This window comes from Gouania willdenowi, chromosome 6 (genome assembly GCF_900634775.1).
Source record: "Gouania willdenowi chromosome 6, fGouWil2.1, whole genome shotgun sequence".
NCBI classification, from domain to species: Eukaryota; Metazoa; Chordata; class Actinopteri; order Blenniiformes; family Gobiesocidae; genus Gouania; species Gouania willdenowi.
The window spans coordinates 61,901,965-61,918,503 of record NC_041049.1 but is presented as its reverse complement, the minus strand read 5'-3'; the positions used below and the strand labels follow the sequence as shown (position 1 = coordinate 61,918,503).

General features: G+C 36.6%; 1 protein-coding gene across 1 annotated transcript; it reads right to left on the bottom strand.

Annotated features, from left to right (window-relative positions):
• hexa (hexosaminidase A (alpha polypeptide)) lies at positions 1-12,252 on the bottom strand. Its single transcript, XM_028449612.1, is given in 20 exon segments — positions 1-723; positions 798-905; positions 1,564-1,654; positions 1,759-1,836; positions 1,839-1,938; positions 3,508-3,580; positions 3,679-3,765; positions 4,681-4,687; positions 4,690-4,737; positions 4,740-4,814; positions 4,817-4,858; positions 6,200-6,248; positions 6,250-6,333; positions 6,487-6,557; positions 6,560-6,587; positions 6,670-6,780; positions 6,867-6,913; positions 9,263-9,328; positions 9,417-9,521; positions 11,796-12,252. Coding segments are annotated over 20 exon segments (1,698 nt in total). The 5' UTR covers positions 12,160-12,252; the 3' UTR covers positions 1-659.
• Positions 12,253-16,539: the final 4,287 nt, after the last annotated feature.

Here is a 16,539-nt window from a genome sequence, read left to right as displayed (position 1 = left end):
TAAAACTGTATTCATTTTAATTTTGTTCAAACTCAATATCATGTCATGTAAAACAATGCAACAATTCTCCTCATTTAAAATGTTTGTTTGCTCTGGCATTGATTTAGCCTGACATTCAAGATTCAAACCAAGATCCTCTCTGTAAAATATCCAAGCCAACCACCACGACAGCACAATACAAATGTAGACAAATACAGTGTACTGTAATACAAATTCTTAATGAACGTTTTACATTTGCAGCACAACCGTTGCATCTAAAACCATGGATAACAATTGATTATTAGCACATTCCCTTAAAGACATTATATGTGAACCACAAAATCAATCATGAACTGGCTCTAAAATTGCTTGATTTCATTGGCTCCGTGAATAAATTGCAAACGAGGTTTAAAAATAAAAAAAACAATGCAGTTCATTGAGAACTCCAACTCCAGCATTAAAACAGAAGCCAGTTATTTGGACCAGTGAGGCCAGTAATCATCGTATTATTACAGTCACATGAAGCCCTTTAGAAACAATCATCTATTACAAAAATATAAAACCCACACTCACCTCCCACACACACCCCTGAGCACCATTAGATTCGGAATTTAAATTCAAACAAACTATTACGCCACCTTATAATTGTGACTCAGGATTTGAATATTCCTAAATTACATTCAGATACCTTGGTATTCATATTTGCAATGCCCAATATAGAGAGACTCTGCTTGGATGCCACGCCTGAAAAGAAAGACAGTTAGTTTGACGTTTCCTGACTTTTAAAAGGGAATTGATTAATAAATGATTAAGATTACCTTATCAACTTGCAGCGGAAGTCATCCAACCTAACGTAGGCCTTGTCCGTGTTGGCCGTTTGAGTGGCGTTACTCCAAAGTCTTTCTCCAGCAGCACTGGCTCTTGGCCTGTAACAATAAACCACAGTTTCTCTGTTTTTTTTTAAACTACTTTGGTTTTCTTTCATTTATTTAATTAGATACAGCAGTTTGGTTATTTAGAACAGTGGTTCTCAAACTTATTCTGACTACAACATTTTGCTTAGAAAAATATTCAAAAACAACAATGATGGAATGAATGAGTTTCAATACGCATTTTAAATCTATTTTTTAAAATAAGTGGAAAGAATCAGTATTTAGTGCCGTGGTTCTCAACCTTTTTTGGATCGTGACCCCATTTTGACATGGGTGACGCCATCGACATATTTGAGCTCAGTTTTTTCTCTTCTTTTTTTTTTTTACTGCATTTTAGTTTAACTAGATTTGTTTTTCACAAAGTAAAGTACAGAAATACAGTGTTTAATTTAAAATAATAATTTAAAAACTTCAAAAATCTATTAGACATTTTTCAGAAATTTCAGGCGACACCTCATCGAGTCCCGACCCCAAGGTTGAAAAATGCTGATTTAGTGGTTCCTGAATAGATTTACTTCTATAGTTTTTTTTAATAATTTCTGGTCATCTCATGCCTGGGATGATTGTTAATTTTCTACTGTCGCTCTCTCAAGTACCCCCTGTAGTGCCATTGTGTACCCCCATTCGAGAAACACTGACTTAGAATACACACCAGAGACGTGGGTGGAGATTGGTAGCATCGACGTACTCCCCCCACATGCACACTTCACCTCCAATAACCAGCTTCTTCTGTTCCTCTGTTCCTGGAATTTAAATGAACAACTCCACATCAAACCGTGAGATGTTTTTTTACTTCATAAAAATCATCTTTAGTGAATGTAATGGAAAAACTGCTGAATGCACACACCAGTGAAGTTTAATGGCTCTACAGTGTAGTAGTTTGACCCAGTCTTGGCTTAGCTGATATGGTTTATGTACCAGGGGCGGCCAGCAGCACCTTCAGGCCAGCGTCAGTGATGCGACTCATCTCCTTACGATAATCACGGGGGATCCCTTTCCAGACATGCAGCACTGTATCCGAAGGAATCTGAACGTGATGACAACCAATAACATAATGGATACTTTTTAAAGGCATACTGTGTCACTTTTGGCCACTAGGGGCGCTAGACCAGTAACTTTCATGCAACCGCCCTTAGTGGCCACAAGCGTCGGGCCAGCCTCCCATCATCTTTTGATTGTGTATGCAGACAGTAGTTGACCTGTAACTTTGGGATAAGGATTGGCTCTCAGGCTGAGCTCATGCTGCGGCTACAGTCTATGGGCTTGAGGAGCAGTCGCCACCGCTGCCCTCCTCTCCCCGCCTCTGGAGTCCTGGCGCTCAGCGGCGCTCATCCCCTACTCTCTGGCCTCGCCGCAGTCATCGGCCCCCTTTGCCAAGGGTCGCCCGTCCCCTCCGACCCCCGGCGAAGGGGGCCGACAACAGTGGCAAAGCCAGGGAGTAGGGGGGGAAGCGCCAACGACGCGGCGGGGAGAGGAGGCCAGCGGTGGCGGCTGCTCCTACAGCCCATAGACTGTAGCAGCCCCGCTTCGCACCCCAGCCCTTAGAGCCAATCCTTATCCCGAAGTTACGGATCTGACTTGCCGACTACCCTTACTAAAGGATACACGATTAACTGAACTATCGTAGCAATTAGTTGCACCCATGAACCCAACACAAAACTACCGTATTGTGCTCTTTTGGCTGTAAACAGTGGCTAACTCGTTTCAGCTGTCCATAGCAATGGCGCTGGGTCGGGAAATGCCCCTATGTTGTGACGTCACGTGAGAACTATATATATCAGAGCCTGTGGTCACGTGACTGCCGTAAAGTGAACCGTTCTCCAGGCATTCATCAGGTCACATGACCTGGTGAAAGACGGTCCGTCTCCTTCAAACTAACATAGGCGGTATTTCAAGAGGGAAGCCCCACTTGGAGCATTGATACTGACAAGCGCTGTATATTGGCCTGAGGAGTCATTTAAAATAACTCATGTGGGTCAACTCTTCAAGTCACAAAGTCCACTGTGTGCCTTTAAATATTGTGTCAAAGCTTGGCTTCGATGAACAGAAATCAATGCTGTTTTTTAATTTTCCATCATGTTTACAAAAGCTTGCCCACAGCTCATTCTGCACATATGGGGTTAAGGTGAACAGTGTTCACTGCCATCTAGTGGTCTGACAGAAAAATGACTTCATTTAACATTTAACTAGGTACTAAACCAGGAGTAACAAACTTCATTTTAGTTCTATGGATATATTCAACCTAGTTCTATGTGGTTTAAACCACAAAAATGATTTTTAAAGATCAATAACAACTTTATTGTACACTGGTTTTCACTAAATACAAAGTGACTTGTGGAGAATTTTACAAGATTATTTTAGAGATTTTTACTTGTTCAATCATGATGAGAAAAAGAAAAAGTATTTTTTGTTGGCTGTGAGCATGCACGGAAGCATCATCATGTAATCTCTAAACTGTTGTAGACTAGACAAACTGTGAAGCCACAATACCATGATTTTCTTTAACAGTCAAGGTTTCATTTAATCCTGTTTGACGATAACATTTGGCGTAATAAGACAAGCATGCAGACGAATGTTTGTGAGGGAATGTACTCACTTTCTCCTTGTAGTCAAAAACATCCTGCCACACAATGGAAGTCTTGTTGAGAGCCCTGGTAATGTTTACGATGCTGGAAATAGATTCGGTACTTTACTTTGAAGAGCAAAACCGTAAACTGTTTTCTGATTTGGAAAGAAAGAGAACGAAGTAATTTAGTTCAATGCGTACCTCTCCATGTAGTAACCCTCCAGTTTGGTGTAATCCACTCCAAATCCCATCTTCTCCATAAATGCTAGGATATTAGGATTGGTTTTCCTGTAAAAACAGTTATATAGTTTAACAGTTGCACACAATATAATCTGGACCAGAGATAGGCAACTTTAATCACAGCAGGGCCCATAAAAATACGATTGTGTGATCCAAGTGCCACATTATCCAAATGGCATAACCAATCTATAAACTATCGTCTTTTTTGTTGTCAATACGTGCATTTGTAATTTAATGTATTTTTTTTTTTTTTATGTCCTTCTAAAAAGTAACTAAACATCAGATCCACTGTTTTCTGCTGAATACAAATATATTTGGGTATGAAGTAGTGATTAATCCTGGTCCAACTCTCAATATTTTAGTCCAAGTATTTCAATTTGGTGTATTTAGTTGTAAAATGTCAGCGTGACTGCCCTCTATGGGTTGAAACCTGGCTATTACAATTGATTTTTGTTATTGGCTGAAAACAAGATCATGTTGGACATTTTGGGACCATCTTGCATCACAAACAAGCACTGTTAGCCCCCGCCCCTTTTATATAAACTATCCCCTGTGGGCTCTACAATCTGTGGTGAGTGGGTTGTACTGAGAGAAGAGTGAATAGAGGTATATTGAGTAATGAGTAGCTAGTTAGCAAAGCATAGATTGTTCATTGGAGATTTATGATATAGACTGGGCGTTGTCTTAACTTCTCCAGAAGCCCCGCCCATGATCAAGGCATTTTTTGAATTTCCCTCCTAGTGGCAGGTCAGGAGAAAACAGGGGTTTAGTTACTCTAAATATTTTTCAGCCACTTTCTGCAGATTTTCTGAGTTATTTTTGTGTTAAAATTAGACAGCATGTTGCCCCTGGGCCACCAGTTGCCAATGTCTGATCTAAACTAAAAAGTCTTTCAAAGAAAACTAACTAAATTAAGGTTGCAATCATGCAAATAAAATAACAAGTTGTCATATTTAATGTTACCAGCAGGAAAGTTGACCTCGTCTCCTCCCAGGTGAATGTAAGAATCAGGAACAATGCTGCTATCTCGCTAAAAAATAACTCCATGAATTTATATGTGGAGGGTAATGTTGGGTCAATAGGACCAAACGTTCCTGATGGTTTTGGCCGCTGTAGCAGGGAGTCAGCAGACCAGGCTGACCTGGGAAAGAAAATATTTTTATTACATCTGCATTGCTTATTCAACACTCAGGCTGTGTCTCATGATCACATCAAGTGCAGGAAGTAACATTTTACTGGTATCATTCCAGTGCAGATAAAGCAGACAGCCTGCCAAACACATCTGACAGCAGATTGACATGTTGCAATCAATCATGTGGATGATACAGTTTCAAACAGGGGTGGAATGGGACCAAAATATAGCCCTGGGATTTATATCCAGACCAGTCCACTACATAATCAGACACCATGTAGAAGCTGTTATAAAGTCAGTGATTCTCAACATGTGGCTCTTTGTCTTAATTTTATTATTATTCCCCCAGAAAACCTTAAAATTGGGAGACTTAACCCCTTTTTTTTTTTACCTATTTCCTTCTACCATTTTGTAACTTACTTTGTACCATTTTTTGCCCCTTTTCAAAATGTTGTGACACTTTTTTCAGACTTTAGCTACCTTTTGCCAATAAATATCCCCTTTTTCTTCTTTTTGACACATCCCATTTTTGTCCTTTCTTTAATTTTTTGGCCACTTTTCATCCCAATAAGCGAACTTTTGCCCATAAATACCACTGTTTTCTTTTTTCCTCCCTTTTTGCCTTTCTTTCTTCTACATTTTTGCCCTTTTTCACTACTGTTTGCAACACTTAGCCCATTTAAGCTACCCTTTGACATTACATACTACCTGGTTCCTCTATTTGCACATTTTTTGACCACTCTTAACTGCTTTTGGCTCATTTTAGTCACTTTTGCATTCTTTTCTTGCCAAGTTTTTGCCACTTTTGGACCATTTTTGGCCACCTGACACTTTTTCAGACTTTAGCTACCTTTGGCTAATAAATGTCCCATTTTTTCCAATTTTTTTTGTCATTTTCTTTTTTACACTTTTTTATCCCATTTTTGTCATTTCTTGTCAAATAAGCTGAGTTTTGCCCAAGTTTTCCTTTTTTACATCAAGCCTAGTTTTTTCACCCACATATTCACCATTTTTCACTATTGTTTGTCACATTTTGCCCATTCACCCTACCCTTTTGCCATTACATGGTTCCTCTTTATTTGCACATTTTTTGACCTCTCTTGACTGCTTTTGGCCCACTTTAGTCACTTTTCACTCTTTTCTTGCCACGTTTTGCCACTTTTGAACCATTTTTGGCCACCTGTTACCATGTCTGTCTCTACTCGCTCGTCAAAGTAAAGAAAACCGTAGCGGGTCAGACCGGCCCACTTTGGGCCGACGGCCCAACCGGTGCGGTGTTTGGTATGCCAGATGGCCAGTCCACCCCTGGTTTCAATGAATATTGATCTTCATGTGATCTTTGAACCCTACCTTTCCCCCATGATTGAGTGTGGCCTGGTGAATCAAACTCAGGAAGAACCCCTTATTCCTCGCATCCTGGCATAGGAAATCACTGCCTTCACGTCTGACTGAGTGTAGATGTGAGTCAGAGGATGGTAGGCTCCCTGAAGCAGAACAAAGATTACGTGATCACGCTGAATACCACCTTTCTGCATTTTTTTAGCCATACCAAGACACATGCTATAGAGTACAAACATCTCCACATGACAAGGGTTTGTGACAAATGGCAGGTGAAAAAGCACAAGCACAAGACTCACCTGACTGGAAAGATTTGGAAAGGTGTGGCTCTGGTATGGGAAGGATGGATCATCCACAATGTGCCAGTGAACACGTTGAACTTACTGTAGGCCATTCCATCCTATAACAACATACATGTGAAATTCTGAATATCAGAGGAATGTGGCATGATGTACAAAGAGAAGTCATGTGGTGATTATTACCAGGGTTTTAAAAATATCCTGCAAAGGTAAATAGTGCCGCGAGGTGTCCAATAAAATTCCTCTGAACGGAAATCGAGGGAAGTCTTCAATCTCCGTCTCATTCACAAAGTACTGGGAGAAAATATCAGAAACATTTCCAGTTAATTACCTGAACATTACAACAATAGTTTACACTATGAGAGGTCAAATTGACTTACTGTGTTGTAATCATCTTGATATACTAACTGGCTGAAAGTTTCCAGACCTGTAAAGAGGATAAGTAATCATTTTTATTCATATTTTTAAGAAAAAAATACAGGCGTCATGTTTCTTATATTTTCCAGGCGATAAATGATAGTTCCAGGTCATGATGGATGGAACATTTTTGTAACATGAAGTCATTTTGTGTTTCATGTTACTCATTGTGCCAATGTCTTTCTATTGTTCCACATCTTTTTCTTTTTTCAATGTAATTAATGTAAATACAAATTAATTAAATAAAAATATATAGCTGGTGTCCAATTATATTACTATTCCTGATTTTAAAGAATTGTTCATTTATTTTGTTCTTTTTTGAAATAAAAATTGGAGAATGTAGTTTTTTTTTAATTAAATAGTTTATCATAAGAGCATGTGTTTAAAAGACATAGTCCTAATTTTTTGTGTCATGACGGATGTGGAGTAGATTTCATGATGTGAAACGAATTGTCACCGATTAATCAACATCAGTTTATAGCCCGGCCAATTAAATTGTTGAGCTAAAATATGTAACTGTGTATAGATATTACAGCGTCATTTTTGCTGTATGGATATTCTGTACCTCTGTAACGGTCTTTCTACATTATATGTAATTATTATTACGTATATAATAATTAATTATAATAAATTACATATTTACACTGAGAGAAATCACCAGTTCATTGCTTACCTTTACAATTTGCCTTTTTTTTAAAATTTAATCCATGTTTACTCTTTGAGATTTGAGCAAATTTACTTTTAATATATATTTATTTTTATTGTATTCGGGAGAATCCGTTTGCACAAGTTTATCCTTTTCATTTTCCATCAATCTTTACAGTCCTTATGTTGACAGTGTTACTAATTAAAGTACATTGTTTTAATTTAGTAATTTTTTGCTTCTTTGTCTCAAGTCATATTTTGGGCATTATTAAAATGTGTGTTCATGCACAGTGGATATTCTCTGCTTATCAATGTTCGTGTTTCATATATCGATGGATATCAGCTTTTTAAAATCCCCAATATCAGTAAATAATGGTGTACACAAATAAAGAGCTGTGTGCTATTCAACTATTCCACAATACAGGGTGGAAGAAATTAGCATGGTAATATCATGACGGACTGAAAATGTCACATTCCATGTACGTAGCCTCCTGATTTGAAACCTGTTTGTAAGCATGTGCTCATCCTTTATGTAGAATATTTTGTGTTAACATAACAAAAAAAATATCTGCTCAACCTGCCAAGCAGGCTTTTTCTTTAACACTCGCTATTTTAGTTTTTGTACAGAGGTGTAAAAAGTAACTGATAATTCCTGCTAAAGTAGAAGTACTGTTTCTTGATTGAACTGTACTCAATTACAAGTACAGTAAGTCGTACATAAAATACTCAAGTACAAGTGAAAAGTAGCTGAATTAAATAGTACTCAAAGTAAAAGTTACCAGTTACTTTCACGCTCCACCACGTTTATTTTTGGTAATGAATCTTGCCTCGGTTCCGTGTAAACATCTCATGTATAATACTTAAAAAGGAAGAGATGAATCTTGCACAATTGGAACTTAATTTATTTCCACAAAGGCATCTGTATGAAATAAAAGGTTTGTCAAAATGTGGTAATTTTTTTTCCTCTTTTTTTAAATTAAATAAATAAGCGTAGTTTATTGCATAATTATGACCATCACCAGCTCTTCCTAAGGAAGGGTAAGAAACACTTTATTAAAGGGAGAATATAAAATGAGAAGGTAGTGTTACACCTAGGTGAGGGGGAAGGGAACAGGGAAGAGGGAGTACGGGTAGGAAAATCGAAGGGTTGGGGAAGAGTTGACTGTTTTAAGAATGTGAGTAAAATGTGATGTTATAGTTATTGCATGTTAATTGTGCTTACTGTGTTGTTAATCAGTCAATTTTTTTAGAATAAAATACATCAATGAATTCAATTCAAAATAATTAAAAAAAATTCTTAGGCTGAAATGACAGGCATTCAAAGGTAGTTAATCTGATTGGTCGCTGATGATGTGATGCATTTGATTGTTGTCTGCATTTTTTTTGTAGTTTCACAATGTCCGTTGATTATTTTAAAACAAAAACTTTAAATTTACTCAGTAACAGCTGGGTGTAGAAATGTAACTACCGTAATTACTTACTTCTTTGAAAACGTACTTAGGTACAAGTAAAATTATTGATTTAGAAATTTACCGAAAAAAGTGCAAGTATCCATAAAAGCAACTCAATTACAGTAACGCGAGTACTTTCTGTAAAGCGCTTTGAGTGTCTATGATAAAGCGCTATATAAAATCCAATGCATTATTATTATTACTACTTTTCACCGCTGGTTTTGTTTCCAGTTTAGATTTTATCACCAGCTGTGATAACTAACCTCTTAAAGCCCCCCACACAGTGTCAGCAGTCAGAGATGCAAGTTGACCTTTGACATTCAGGCTGTCTGAAACACACAAGAGAAGGAAAAAGCTAAAAACACGCTGAATAAAAGCTGTTTTCACAGTGGTTTGTTGTGCTTTGTGTGTACTTGCATCTCTCAGAAGAATCCTGGTTTGGGTAACCCTCACAGTCATCCTGGCTCACAGTGACTTCAACAGTGAACAGCGTCCCCTGCCTGAAACGCAGGGCTCCATAACCTGTTGCAAAAAAGCTAAATTACCTCCTTTTCTATGTTCACGTACAAAGTGATCAGTATTTTTTTTCTACAAGCTAAGCATGTGCTGGGGTCACAACCATAAAGCTGCAGATCTCTATGGGGCGCTGATTGTAAAGTTGCACATGCTAAAATAAACAGCAACTTTTCGCAACATTGAGCAACAAGCCACGATTAAAAACATTGTGACTTTTTTATGTTACTTTTGGCCAGATTTACAGCAATATCTGTGAAATTTGTGATATTTACTTTTATTATAAAAATAAATAAATACATCGAAATGTTTAATATTGTTTAAATTGTTTACTTTCGCCTGTGACATTTAGATTCAACATTCAGACTTAGATTTATACTTAACATTTAGATTAATGTTTAACATTTAGATTTAGATATAACATTTACTGTATATTTAACATTTAGATTAATATTTACCATTTAGATTTAGATGTAACATTTATATTTGACATTTAGATTAATATTTCACATTTAGATGTAACATTTATATTTGACATTTAATATTTATATTTAAAATTTAGCATTTAGATTTAACATTTATATGTAACATTTAAATATAGATTTAACTTAGATTTGAAATTTTGATCTAAGATTTCGATTTGGATTTAACATTTAGGTTTAGATTTAATATTTAACATTTAGATTTAGATGCATTTATTTATTTTTACTTGAAAAGTAAATATCACAATTATGGCTGTAAATCTGGTAAAAAGTAACATAAAAAAATTCACATACATTTGGTTTGTTGCTAAATATTGCAAAAAAGTTGCCGTTTATTTTAGAATGCGCAACTTTACAATCAGCGCCCCATAGATCTCTGCTCACATTGTCATGCTGCCTATGGCTGATTGTTCACCAGTAACACTCAAACAAAACCCATTGATCTCCTTTAAAGGCTTGAGTCAATGGCCAAAAAAAGCAGAGTTAGGACTTGTGTAATGTGACTAAAATACACATTTTATAACAGACATGAGGGGCCCCAGGCGGTCATTGGTCTAACTTTGTGTGGCCCAATAAGCCACTGTGACAAAATGATTTCAAAAATACACAAATAGACATAAAATAGACAAAAACATACAAAATGACTCAGAAACATGCAATAGCAATAAAAAACTACAGAAACTACAAAAATTGTAGGATTTGTACTACAATACAAAAAAAAACAACAAAATATACGTGCCGCTATATAAAACAAAAACATTGTTCTTTTTTTACTAATGCTAAGATTTAACATCAGGGCCGGCCCTACATCTTGGGGGACCTAAGTGGGATACCTTTTGGGGGCCCCAGCCTGACAGGAAAGTTGATGCTGTGGCCCTCGGATTAGACCACAAGTGTCAAACTCAAGGCCCAGGGGCCAAATCAGTCCCCTTAGACGACTTACTTCGAGAAAGTTAAAAAGTCAGAGAAACCAATGAATGCTCAAATTTCCCCCATGCTTACAGTTGTTTTTAATAAAAATTGTTAAAATGACTCCATTTTTCAAAATCCTGCAAATTTCTTCAAAGTATTTCACAAAATTTCCCCAAAGCAAATAAAAATTGGCCACGAAAACAAATAAATTGAAAGTGAAGATCCTGCAGGGAGTGAAATCTGTCACTTACTGCTTTGATATTATCAGTACCATGTTTTTATATGTGGAAGTGAAAATTAGAGCACAACGATGACTCATTTTCACGCCTAGTTTGGCCCCTGGCTCCTGAAATAAAATGAGTTTGACACCCCTGGATTAGATAATCATACCTTTGTGGCCCCCGCTGATAGAAGTTCCCATTCCTGCGTAATATCACATATATAAAGACCCTTTCCAAAAAATTAGAATATTATGGAAAAGTTGTTTAATTTCCATAATTCCATTCAAAAAGTTAAACTTTCATAGATTATAGATTCAGGACCCGCAATTTAAATGATTCCAAGTATTTTTTTTATTTTTTTTACATAATTTGGGCTTCCAGCTCATAAAACCCACAAAAACAGGAATTCAAAAAATGTAAATACTGTAAATAAATCACCATTTACTTCAAAGTTTTTGCAGAAAAAAAAAAGAGAAAAGGACTGGACTGTTGGCCAGTGGTCCAAGGTCCTCTTTTCTGATAAAAGTAAAGTGTATTTCATTCAGGAATCAAGGTCCAAGGGTTTGGAGGAAGACGAGTGAGGACAGAACAGAACATTGTACTGACTGTGAATATTTCACACTGGACCTCAAGCATCTTGGGTTCTGTGTACATATATGTTCACCTACCAGAGTTATAATCTGGAAAGAGGAGTGAAAAGTATCTCTTGAACGCTACATCCAGGACAGAGCAGCCCTGCTGGGCTGCAGACTTTCCTCCGTGAACCAGGTAGAAATTCTGGGGGTCCAGCGGGACGCGCCCCGCCGATGAGGACCAGGTTTGAGGTAACGGCCACACTCCGTCCACCAGCCGGGGTCCAAGCTGGAGGACCAGCAGTAGCAGAAACGGACACATTTGGAGAGGATTTCGGTATGAATTGGTGCGGACGCACGACTTCCGGTGAATCTGGGAAGTTGCTGAAGTTGCTGTTGCTGCTGCTGCTGCTGCTGTTGCTATTGTTGCTGTTGTCTGCGATGATCCAACTGGTCCCATCAGGTGTTTAAAAAAACGCTCAGTCACAAGACTGTGGGGTCACGCGCACACACACGTAGACACCCACGTGCGCACGCAACATTGATTTGGAAATTCAGACAATAGAGAAAAAAAACGCAAAAAAAAAAAAGTGACTGTGACGTCACTATGAGCCAGGATGACTGTGAGGGTTACCCAAAAAGCTACTTCTGAATAAAGACTGAAATGTCCCAGTTTCATTTTAATTAGAGGGAAAAATAATAAAGGAGGACTTTGTATCTACTTATAAAAAAAAAAAAAAAAAAAAAAAAACCTAGGAATTAGGCCTACCTATGTTTGCAACACTTTATTTCTCTTTAATTCATGCCATTGTTTCATTTTCAAATGACCACTTCTGAAACATTTCATAGGGAACCATCAAGTTCCAATTTTACTAGCCAGCAAATACTCTTTTACTAACCAAAACATGTTCTTACAATTACAAAACTTCATTTTATTTATTTTTTAAATAATTATTATTAATTTATTTTAGAAAAAACATCATCTAAACACCAAATCTGGGGCATCTTTAATGAAATTCTATCTGCAATACTTGAACACATTTGTCTCGATGTTTCAGTGAATATAAACGTTTAAAGATGATTAATTTAATTTAAAAAATAAAAATTTCTCTGACTACATTATCTTTGTGAGTTTGAAGCTGGGTAAATCACATTATTTAACTGGTGACTAGTGCTGCTGTTAGAACAGGCCTGAGGGCACTTCATATGGTTCATGCGGCCTACCTGGGGCCTGCGGACACTGTGTTTGATGACCCCTGCTATGCACTATAGAACAGATTAAATGAATACACTATTCATGTTTAAAAGATTTTAGGTGATTTTCTTTTTCTAAATACTGGCTAGCTACACTACTAACAATTGTTATTTTTTTCCCTCTGACACTGATTTCAAGATAGGTTTTATGATAATAGGATTAATCCAGGATATATTTAGTTTTCTTGTTAAATGCACTGAGGCTTTTTCAGTGTTGGGGCTACATTTGGTGAAATTTGCAAATCTGTAGCACATTATGTGGTTCATTTCTAGTGATTTTTTTCCACTGTAGCGCCACCTTTAGGACGATTGACCTGTTTGTTGCAGCTGAGGCTATCTGGACTGGGACTGGACCTTTGTGCAATTTTTATTTATTTTTTTATTTTTGAAGAAGAAAAAGAAGTGAATGCCCATAGACCAGATTTGATGCTATAGTCTAATGTGACATACAAAAATGACTTCATATCATATATATATATATATATATATAGATATATATATATATATAGATATATATTATATATATATATATATATATATATATATATATATATATATATATATATATATATATATATATATGACACACACAGACACACACAAACACAAACAATAATGTAAACATATTCTTGCTAAATACATTTCAATGTTTATCAAAAATCTTGGGGTCCATGATGTTTGGAAGGTATCAGAATTTTATTTTGAGAAATGACTTATTATTTTTATTATTGTTTTTTTTTTTTTTACAGCATTTAAAAAAAAAAAAATTGCTCTCTTCTGAACAATTGGAGACAATGTAAAAATGTCTGCCTGGATGCAATATTGTATGTGCCTTTAAACGCTAACAGCTGCTGTCTTGCACACAGGTGACTGGCTTAGCTCAGCGACATAGAGGATGTTCCATCATGAAATAGTTGTGTATAAATGATGTGTTTGACCTACTGATTTTTCCACCAATCATTGCAGCTATAGAATTCTTATGAGAACAAGTCTTAAACATGTATATTGCATAGAGATGTAACGATTAATCGTAAGGCAGTTAAAAATTGATTCATAGGTATCACGGTTGATATCGATTTCTGAAAATTGAATCGCAGTAACTTTTTTAACCAGCAGAGGGCGCTATCCACAAGTGTGGGCGGCGGGCGGAGTCTGCTAATACTTTCTTTTCTGGCCGCCTTCTACTCTTAAATATATTAATAAATGATTCATTACCCCTTTAGCACCGAAAGAATATCTGTAATATTACTTGAATATCTGTAAAAGTCACGTTTTTCTATTAGCTCTGTCTGCTAGCATAGCTTCTCTTCTTCACTGCAAGATATCTGCATGCCAAACCGACCACTGTGTTACCAGCGCCCTCTGCTGGTTCAAACAAATATGACGTAAATTAGTGCAATCACGGTTTTTTTTTTAAAAGTCCAATTGTTAAGGCACAAAAATACATTTTCAGTTGCACTTTTAAAAGAAAAAGAACTATTATGCAGTTTGCATTGTTTATTTTAGAACCAGAATTTAAATTAATAGGCTTCATTTTCATTTGTATTGTTTCCTTTATTTATTTCATTCAAGATTTATTTTAGTTAAATTGCATTGTTTTGAATAGTTTATCAAGGAATTTCTTTTGACAATGAAAAATAAAAGGAAAATAATACAGTATTTTTCCCCAAAAAAAATTTGTCTACAGTCCCATTTTGTAAAATAAATCATGAGGGAATCGTATCGTGAATCCAGTATCGTGAATCGAATCGTATCGAGAGTTGAGTGAATCGCTACATCCCTAATATTGCAGAGTTGTCTCATACTTATTAACTTAGTGACATATCATCATCTCTTTTGCCAGATATTGTGAGTTCAAGCCGAGCTGATATAAAATTCCCAATAGATGCCACCTTTTTCTTCTTTCTAAACTGTACCACTTCTTCTAATAGACAGATTGTGGGTTCAATCCAAAGGCTATACCTGTCTACATGTAGAAGTGTCCTTGGGCAAGACACTAAACTCTAAGTTGCTCCAAATGGTCAACTAACACCTTGCATAGCAGCTCTGTCCCATTGACGAGTGAATGAGCTTATATTTTAAATAAAGTGTCTATTTGTATGTATGCCAATGTCAATTTGCCGTACAGACAACCCCCGTGCTATTGGTATGATTACTGAAGTACAAGTACATAGTGTCTTATGGTTAGGTTTAGTTTTAGGTTTAGGGTTTGGTTATAACCCAATATTGCAACAATTTTAGGGTTCAGGTTAGGTTTAGGTTAGAGTAAGGTTTAGTCTAAGTCACGAAATCTAAACTGGCCAATTACTGACCTATCACGTGACCTAAACTGGCCAAAAAGGGGCGCTGCGTGAGGATAGATTGTCCAGTATATTGATACAGCAACCGTACGGATTAGCCACTGCCTATTTTAAAATGCTTTGGAACAACTTTGTTATAAAAGCATTATTTTACCCAGGTCTATTTTAACATTTACCATTTTCTCAGATTTGCCTGATTTGCCTAAAATTGCTTGACTCCAGCCATTGCTGCGCATCAGCTATAATTAGTAAACCACTATCATACATGCAGCACAAAGTGCTTTTATTCAAAAGTGCTTTTATAGAACTCGAGTTTTAATCCATCCATCCATTTCAGATCCGCTTGTTCCTGTTGTCAGGGTCGCGGTGATCTGCTGGAGCCTATTTCCAGCTCTCATTGGGCATTAGGCTCGGGTACACCCTGGACAGAGTGCCAGTCCATTGCAGGGAAACACACAAACAACCACTCAAACTCACATTCATTCCCACAGGCCATAAGACTCCAATCAACCAGTCATGTTTTTAATTGTGGGAGGAAGCCATGCAGCACTGTTTTATAGTTCATAAAAAAAAAATGTTTTATTTTGAATTGAATTCATTGGCGTGATTTCATTTTAAAAAGAATTGTACAATTTGACAAACCTTTTATTTTATACAGATCCCTTTGTGGAAAATAAATTAGGTTCCTTTTATTCAGGATTTTGTATCTTCTATTTTTAAGTTTATACTGAGCTGTCCAACACTGAGGGTTGAGGTTCAAATCCCTCTCTAGCCAAGTTATTGTGTGTCCTTGGGCAAGGCACTGTAACCCGCATTGCCTAGTATGAAAATGTTGTGTTGCTGGTGGTCGGAGGGCCGATGGGCACTATGGCAGCCTCGCCTATGTCAGTTTGCCCCAGGGCAGCTGTGGCTACAGTAGTAGCTTACCACCACTGTGGTGTGTGGACTGAAAAAATAATGCATATCAATGTAAATCACTTTGAGGGTCTATGATAAAGCGCTATATAGACTCCAATGCATTATTATTATTATTATTATTATTATTATTATTATTATTATTATTATTATGTTTACTGTATGCAAGGGAACCGTGGTAAAGATTTATTACCAAAAATAAACGGGGAAAAAGAAACACATAACTTTTACTTTGAGTAATACAATTATTATAATTATATGAAAACATTATACATGTATGTATTTATCAAAGTAGAAAAATACTAAGGAAATATTTTTTAGTTTAACAATTGTTGGTGTGGATTTTTCTCTCGCCATTGGGGCCTGTGACG